The sequence below is a fragment of the Protomyctophum parallelum genome (genome assembly GCF_964188405.1).
Source record: "Protomyctophum parallelum genome assembly, chromosome: 18".
Taxonomy (NCBI): Eukaryota; Metazoa; Chordata; class Actinopteri; order Myctophiformes; family Myctophidae; genus Protomyctophum; species Protomyctophum parallelum.
The window spans coordinates 30,181,254-30,190,539 of record NC_139716.1 but is presented as its reverse complement, the minus strand read 5'-3'; the positions used below and the strand labels follow the sequence as shown (position 1 = coordinate 30,190,539).

At 43.3% G+C, this 9,286-nt stretch overlaps 1 protein-coding gene across 1 annotated transcript in view; it reads right to left on the bottom strand.

The window, feature by feature from the left end:
- Positions 1–9,286, bottom strand: part of svep1 (sushi, von Willebrand factor type A, EGF and pentraxin domain containing 1) — a 182,161-nt gene that overhangs the window by 108,397 nt on the left and 64,478 nt on the right. Inside the window, exon 4 of the mRNA XM_083789323.1 lies at positions 3,007–3,165. Coding sequence (XP_083645449.1) covers positions 3,007–3,165 — 159 coding nt within the window. The remainder of the gene's footprint in view (positions 1–3,006; positions 3,166–9,286) is intronic.

Genomic DNA, 9,286 nt, shown 5'->3' with positions numbered 1-9,286 from the left:
CTAGCAAGGCAGGCATATTTCTCTGGCATTATTAACGAGAACAAGACAAATGCCAGAGTCCTATTCTCTACCATTGATCGACTTTTAAACCCCCCCAGTCCTACAAGCAGTCATTCCCGGCCTCTAAAGCTAAGTGTAATGAGTTTGCATGCTTTTTTGATAACAAAATCTTTAACATTAGAGCTGATATTTTGAATGGTGCTGTTGCTAGTGCAAACCTTCAAACAGCAGCTAACGGTCCCAGGGTAGATCTCTCCAGGGGGAGCCTATTATCGTTTTGCGCAATTGATGAAGACGAACTCCGCAAAACCATATCACAGATGACATCTTCCTCCTGTTCATTGGATACAATTCCCACCACCTTTCTCAAAGAGGTCTTAGACAGTGTGATTGGAGATATCCTAAAAATTGTAAACAGCTCTCTACAGACAGGCGTCTTCCCAGACTCTCTGAAGACGGCCGTAGTCAGGCCCCTACTAAAGAAACATAATCTGGATCCCTCTGTTTTGGGTAACTATCGACCCATTTCGAATCTGCCCTTTCTGGGCAAGGTTTTGGAGAAATGCATCTCTCATCAATTGGACGTATTTCTACAGAGCAATGATGTGCACAACAAATTCCAATCTGGCTTTAGGAAAAATCATAGCACAGAAACTGCCCTTGTAAAAGTAATGAATGATCTTAGGGTGTCTGCTGACAAGAAACATGTATCCGTTCTCCTACTGCTAGATTTAACGGCTGCATTTGACACGATTGATCATTCAATTTTAATACAGCGTCTGGAGCACTGGATAGGCCTGTCTGGTACGGCCCTGTCCTGGTTCTCCTCCTACCTTTCAAACAGAAGTTACTTTGTCAATCTAGCCGAGTTTGACTCAGACAAACACGACATCAGTTCTGGTGTCCACAAGGCTCGATTCTTGGTCCTCTGCTGTTCTCCTTGTACATTCTGCCATTGGGTGAACTCATTACCAATCACGGAGTCAATTTCATTTCTATGCTGATGATACCCAACTATATCTTGCTGTGGCCCCAGACGATCCCTGTGCTTTGGACCCGCTGTTGACCTGTCTGTCTGGTATCAAGTGTTGGATGAGTGAGAACTTTCTCAAACTGAATGAGGATAAGACGGAAGTTCTCATAATCGGTTCTAGCGAGCAAAGAGAATCAATAATTGGCAGACTTGGCAACCTGACTGTAGAAGGTAACAGTACAGTAAAGAACCTGGGGGTTATTATTGATTCTGAATTGAATTTTAATTCACACATTAATCATGTTACCAAGATTGCTTTTTTTCACCTTAGAAATATTGCACGGATCAGATCCTATTTGTCCTTGGACGATGCAAAAACGCTAATCCACGCCTTTGTTTTTTCTCGGCTTGACTACTGCAATGCACTCTTTTCAGGACTCCCTAAGAAAGCGACTGACAGATTACAACTTGTCCAAAATGCAGCAGCTAGAGTTTTAACTAGAACTAGGATGAGAGAACATATTACTCCAGTTTTGGCATCACTGCACTGGCTTCCGGTTGTTTTCAGGATTGACTTTAAAATTCTGTTACTTGTCTATAAAGCTCTCAATGGTCTCGCACCTCCGTACCTCCGTGACTGCCTACCTAGATATGTCCCTAGCCGCCCCCTCAGGTCCTCCAACGCTGGCCTACTTGAAGTGCCTAAAGGTATGTGCACAAAAAAGTACGGTGAGGCAGCTTTTTGCTTCTATGGCCCAACAGCCTGGAATAAACTTCCATTCGAGCTCAGACACGCACCATCTGTAGACATTTTTAAATCTCAACTCAAGACTCACCTCTTCACCCTTGCTTTTAGTTGAGTTTTATTTATTTTATGTGTTTTTATTTATTTTATGTTCTTATATTCGGTTTTGTTCTCTGCTATTGTTCTATCATTTTAACTACTTGTGTTTTATTGTATTTTATTTTTGTGTCCTGCCCTGTGAAGCACTTTGAGCTGCATTTTATGTATGAAAAGTGCTATACAAATAAAGTTTATTATTATTATTATTATTATTAGATCTACAAGCTCACAACGCATCGGGCTATAAAATCAGCCATTACGACGGTATCATGGTCCGCCAAAATACACTTTAGTTGACTAAATCAACTGTAGATTTAGTTGACTAAAATCTTATGATGTCTAGTCGACTAAAACTAGGCCGACACTAAAGCATTCTGGGTGACTATAAAATATGACAAAAAACTAAATGAAGTTTTATTTCAAAGACTTTATGACTAAAATGTAAAAAGAACCACTGCTCATCCGCTGAAAAAACTTAAAGGGAAGCTTTTACCTCGTTTGTAAATAATTGTGATTTTTCCTCGTGATGTTTTCTCTTGTCTAAATGGACACTTGGTGTCTTTGGGTGCCTTGTAGTTTCACTGAGAACTACAACTCCCATGAGTTATCGTTCAAATTGAAATGTTTGACATAGGTGTGATCAATCATCCAATCAAGTGATGAACATATATTCTGTCCTATATGTCACTTTTTGATTATGCCTGAAGAAGGTCAGTAGACCGAAAGCTTGCTAAATAAATAGATTGTGCACAGATCTGAAGTGTGCGGAGCTTCCCTTTATTTTTTTCTCAAGACTTTATGACTAAAGAGTCATAAGAGTCACTCGCTTTTGGTGTTAGCATTACGTTATGCTTTAGCTATTGAAAAATAGCAGATCTACAAGCTCATAGCGCGCCACCAAGTGGCGTGCTATGAGCTTGTAGGTCTGCTATTTTTGAAAAATCGAAGAACGACTGACATAGAAAGTTAGAAACATAGCTTTTTCAGAAAACTGTCAGGATGTAGAAGACATTTTTTTAATCTGATCTCAGGTCAAAATGGGTTTTAAAGCCAAACATCTAAGGGAAAAAAATACATAACTAGTACAAAAACAAAAGAAAAGCTATAAGGCGGAAACACCAAAAAGACTTTATGACTAAAACTAAAATAAAAATGTGCTGCCCAAAACAAACACTCTGCTTGTGCTCACCCTGGCAGGTCCAGCCGACGGCGCTGAAGCCCGGCTTGCAGACGCAGTCGCTGAGGGCGGTGCTGCCCGGCTGGGAGGTGTACTGGGCGTCGGGGCACGGCAGGCAGGTGCCCAGCCCTCCCGGGGTGCCCTCTGGTTTGTAGGTGCCCGGCGGGCAGGCTGTTTTGTTGGGGAGACACAAGACAAGAAGTTCTCAAACTCAATGCTTGACTCTGACGATTCAAATCTTTTATACTGTCCCGCCTGGGGAACATTGTCCTGCAATACGGCTTGGCAGCCCGAAAAAATGTAATAAATAAGTCTTCTGAAAGAATATAATATTCAAAGATTTGTGCCGCATTTTCACGATTTTTCAAAAATAGCAGACCTATACAAGCTATGAGCTTGTAGATATGCTATTTTTCAATAGCTTAAGTATAACATAATGCTTAGTTAAAACACCAAAAGAAATTAAAAGTCAACTATTTTTGGTTTCAAATGTTTCAAATACTTTAGGGATCCTGAAGAGTTTATATACCGGTACAATAACCAAACGATCTCATTGTGAACACATGGAACAGATTGTATCCAGGCGTTTATATAATAGACTACAAAATAAAGATTTTAATTTAGTTCAGCGTAACTCAGCAAGACGTCAAAAGGTTCAAGAAGATCTAAAACAATTCATGGCGGCGCCCATTATGGCCTATACTATACATTAAACCATTTTGGTAAACGCACGCACGCACACCAGCACACACACGCACTAGACACGCACAAATGCACGTACTGTACACACGAACACACACACTCACAAAATGAGCCTCATAGTTTTGTGCTGGTGTAAGCACACTGAAAATAGCTAATGTAGAAACTCTAAAGTATAGTTATTAATCAGTCATTCCAGTTCCTGGTGGAACCACCTGAGTCAGATGTGTTTTTTAAAGGTGGAGCGATGGGGTTCAGATGGAGGTTTATTTCTCCAACATTCCTGCATTCTTCTTCTATAAATCAGCCTCCCAAACACAAAGAGGAAGAGGAGAGGGAGGAACTGGAAGGCAACTCATACGTGCATGTCGCAATACGAGAGGTCATTTCTGTGCCACGTTGCACCACTAATCACCCCCCCCCCCCCCCACACACACACACACACACACACACACACACACACACACACACACACACACACACACACACACACACACACACACACACACACACACACACACACACACACACACACACACACACACACACACACACACACACACACACACACACACACACACACACACACCCCTCTATGCTCCACTGGAAGTCAACTTTCATCTTTCGCTGAACGCATGATTTGTTGTGAGGGAGGGTCAATAAAAGGAAGTGAGACATTATTAAGCGTGAGACATGTTAAAGTAAACCACACGGTATAAAGTCCAGACTGTTAATCTCAGTGGTTCTCACACTTTGTCAAGGACCCCCAAATCGACACCTGTGCGGACCCCCATTACAAAATATATGCCAAGGACCCCCCATAAGTTTAATTTCAAGGACCCCCCCCCCAGCGTGACATGCATTAGGGCTACGGACCCCCATTCAATGTGCATTTCTATCTCTAGGACGCCATTTTATATTGAAAAAATCACACCCGTGTGAACCGAGTGGTGCAACTCCCCTCTCTCTCACCCCCCCCCCCCCCTTCTCTCTCTCTCTCTCTCTCTCTCTCTCTCTCATTAGCAGGCAACATAGGTGAACACAGACACACATATAGGTGAACACAGACACACGGACATTGCTGTTCCTTGGAGTGGTTGCACCACTCAAAAACAATGTTCATTTAACTCTGAGAGTGTACAAATGGAACCAAATCCATTTGTATACACTCCCTGAGTTACAGACCCATAAAAGGGTCCATTTGGAACTCCCTCAAGGACCCCTAGGGGTCCCCAGACCCCCACTTTGAGAACCACTGCAGGTTAATCTAACCCCGAGAGTGTCCACACTGGCAGTGGTGTACAGAAACGCATTTTTTCTTTCTTCATAGTATTAACCCATTTTGGTGTTAGCATCATGTCATGTAAAAATATAGCAGATCTACAAGCTCATAGCGCGCCACCGAGTGGCGCGCTACGAGCTTGTAGGTCTGCTATTTTTGAAAAATCGAAGAGCGACAGACATAGAAGACATTTTTAGAATCTGATCTCAGGTCAGAATGAAAACTGTCAGGATGTAGAAGACATTTTTAGAATCTGATCTCAGGTCAGAATGGGTTAGTCGACGAAATCAACACTGTGTAACAGAGAAGCCACAGTCATTCCCTCAACCCGACCAGAGGTGTGAATTTCCACTGCCAGCTCTCTCTCTCTCTCTCCCTCTCCATCTAATATTTCTCATCTTACATTTCTATCTCTCTCTCTCTGTCTCTGTCTCTCCATCACTCTCTCTGTCTGTCTCAGCTGCAAGACACACTACCTCGCCGCCCCCCAAAACACACACACACACACACACATACACACACACACACACACACACACACACACACACAAGCAGAGGGGTCAGCCAAGCAGCATTAACCGACCGTAAAGCAGACTGGCACTGAAATACAACCGCTAAACCAAAACCCACATCAAACACACACACGCACACGCACACGCACATGCACATGCACACGCACACGGCGATGTGCAGCAGTGGTAAAGACTGATGCGTGTATCTGGTTTTAATGCATGCATTTCATGTGATGAACAGACTGAACATGTGACTTGTCTTGTCAGAAGAGGCCAACGAGAGTCTGAGTGTCTCTCCTCCCCCCCCCCCTCCCCCCCCCGGGACTCTTATTTTATGGCTTAGTTTAAAGTTTACAGGAAAGCCTAGTTATTTTTAATGTGAATAATAATTCACTCGCTCCGTTAACAGTGGAAACACTGTATCGGGAAAAAATATGGAACCTTTTTTCGCAGGCCGCGCTGCTGGCGCGTTGCTGGCGCTGGCTATAGCTCAAATATGGTGCTCACCTATATACGCACGCACGTACAGTAGATGCGTGCATGTGACCGACACACACACACACACACACACTCACACACACACACACACACACACACGCACACACAAGTACAAGTTTCAGGACAATGTGTGCCGACTGTACGGCAGTGGTTCTCAAACCTTTTCAACTCACGGACCCCACCAAATTACTGTATATTTGTCCGCAGACCCCCCATCAGAGCATTATGTTGTGACAGGGAGCGACCCCCAATAAAAATACGTAGCAGCTCACAACTGCTCACAACTGCTACAAGCTAAAAACAAGCTACAAACACAAGCTACAAACCAAAAGAGCTTATTCAGTTGCAATTATAGGAAACAATTTATATTGACACTTTATTTAGTTATTCTTTCTCTGCAGAACCCCTCCAAAAGACTTACATTTTCCCAAACAGAACTTGATCATGGCTGTCTGATGAGCCAAAATGCCTGTAGTGTTAGTGTAGTATTGTTTTCTTTGTGAATTATGTCACTTTAATGTTGACTATCAATGTCCTGTTGTCATAATACACATTGACACCCTCCAACAGCGGCCCGGTATACCATGGCCAGCTGTAGCACAGACTTTGCTGGGATCATAATATACCAGATGTGAAATGGTATTTTGTTTTGTCTGAAGATATGGGATAGCATAGCAACATGCGGAAATATGTTTACTCACTCCTTTGTAATGTGTTTAAAAACAATCTGGTTAAATAGTGGTAGTGGTTTAACCAGATTTTTTTTAATGCTATATTAACTTATTTTGCTGCATGGTTGGGGTCTGGGGACCCCCTGGAGGGACCCTGGGAGGGCCCTTGGGGTCCCCAGACTCCACTTTGATAACCACGGCTGTCAAGCTATACTCAGCGAGAGGGAGGGAACGACGGACAGACAGACAGACAGACAGACAGACAGACAGACAGACAGACAGACAGACAGACAGACAGACAGACAGACAGACAATTTAGGCATTTAGCAGACGCTCTTAATCCAGAGCGATTTACAGTAAGCAAGAACAAAACTGGTAATACATACTGTACATAAATAGTAATAAGTATACAAAATAGTCATCAAGAATCATACATAAGCTATGAACCTAACAGTGGGCCGGGACTAATTGCGATTAATTTAGATTAATTAACTACAGAAACATTTATCGTGATTAACTACAGATAAATTAATCGCACCTTTTTTTTCACCGCGGAACGTTTCTCACTGGGCGCTTTTCTATAGTACTGAAAACTGGAAATAATAAAAAGTCACCCCATTTTGTGTTGCCTAGAACTGGAGGTCTGACAAAAAACAGTAACAATATGAAGTAAGTACAGCTTTGTGATGTCACTGAGATGTACTTGTTACTGTTACAATTTTTTTTCAGACCTCCAGTTCTAGGCAACACAGAATGGGGTGACTTTTATTATTATTTCCACAACAGGTATATTAACTAGAAAAAGTGCCCTTCTGGGCACAGGTCTCCACCAGGTTATCCACAGATCCGTGCAGTTAGAGGTAAAAACACTTTTGGGCCAGTTATAGCACCACCTTGAGGCTGAGTTGAAATTGTTCATGTGGCATTTCGTCCTCGGCCTAGTGGGAATGTGCGTGCACAATTTCAGGGAAATCACGCGATGTGTTCATGATTTGCAGCATTTTGTTTGAAACTGAGCACTCCTGTGAACTTTGGAAGCCAATCTTAACCAATCAGGATGGAGTCTGAGAAATCTGAAAGACCCGTTTCGTTGAATGGCTCTAGAGAGACTGTGTACTAATTTGCGTGATGTTTGGACAAACTCTGTAGGTGTACTGTGAAAAGACTTGTTTTGCACAAAGCGGCCTCCTGGTGGCGCTATAACAGGCCGTTGTGGAAAGTTTGGGGCAGAGGTTCATGGTTGGCATCCAGGGAGTGTGTGTGCAAAATTTGGCATCGACCGGGTTAACGGTGGCTGAGATTAGCTGGTCACGGACGGACACACGGACACACGGACACACGGACACACGGACGGACGGACGGAGTGCAAAACATACTCTCCCCATGCCTTCGGCTGGTGGAGACAATGACAGTAAAATGTTGAAAATGAGTGGCATCCTGTAGTCACTATTCATTGATTCACTGGGATACAAAAAAACATTAAAAAAAAAGGTTTCTCGCTGTTCTCGGGTTGAATATTGATATGCGATTAAAATGCGATTAATCTAGATTAATTAATCGCAAAGCCTCTGATTAATTAGATTTTTTTTTTAATCGAGTCCCAGCTCTAAGTGGAATATAATGAAACGATATGCGTATACAGTACACTATAGAGTGCTATGTCACATAAAATGCTATCTAAGTTATATAAGTTGAGCCTTTGCATACACCCTGTAAGGTCGTCGAGGCTATAGGGCAAGTGCTACGGGCCACGATGGAGTCTGAAGAGGTGGGTTTTCAGACTACGGCGGAAAATGGTAAATGGTGCATTTATATAGCGCCTTTATCCAAGGCGCTTTACACATAGATTGTGCATTACATTCACCCATGCATACACCGATTGCGGCGGAAGCCATGCAAGGTATACCGACCAGCACATCGGGAGCAATTTGGGGTTCAGTGTCTTGCCCAAAAGGACACTTCGACATGTAGACAGGAGGAGGAGGAGCCGGGATTCGAACCGCCGACCCACGGATCATTGGACGACCTGCTCTATACCACAGTCGAGGATTGGGAGTGCAAGAGGCTGCAGTTCTGATTGCAATGGATGGGAAGTGCATTCCATATAGTTTCGGAGCCAGAAGGGAGAAGAGTTTTGGGGGCGTGCGTGTGGAGCAGGGGGCTGCACGATGAAAGGAGAAGCGGCCATCAGTCTGCAGAGGTAATGACTTGGAAGGGGGGACACACAAACACATGCATGTGCTGCCCTGTGTAGACCCTCCTCAGGCTCCGTCGTGCCAAGCGACAGACCCCCCGCCCGACAGTGCACGGGGGAGTGCACTTGGATCTCATCCCCATGGTTTGAATTAATCAATTTTGACCTGGGAAAGATTCTATACAAAAATGTCTTCTAAATGCTGTTATCTGAAAAAAAACCATGTTTCTATATGTGTCAGTGGCTGGCAAACAGTTTCATGTCAAGAACCCCCCAAAAATATATATGTATTTGGCCGCCGACCCCCTGTCTGAAAATATGTTGTTCCAGTAGTGACCCCCCAGAAACAAAGATTTGAGTTAAAAACTTTCACTCGGTGAATATATATTCAAAGATTTGTGCCCACATTGTCACGATTTTTCAAAAATAGCAGAGCG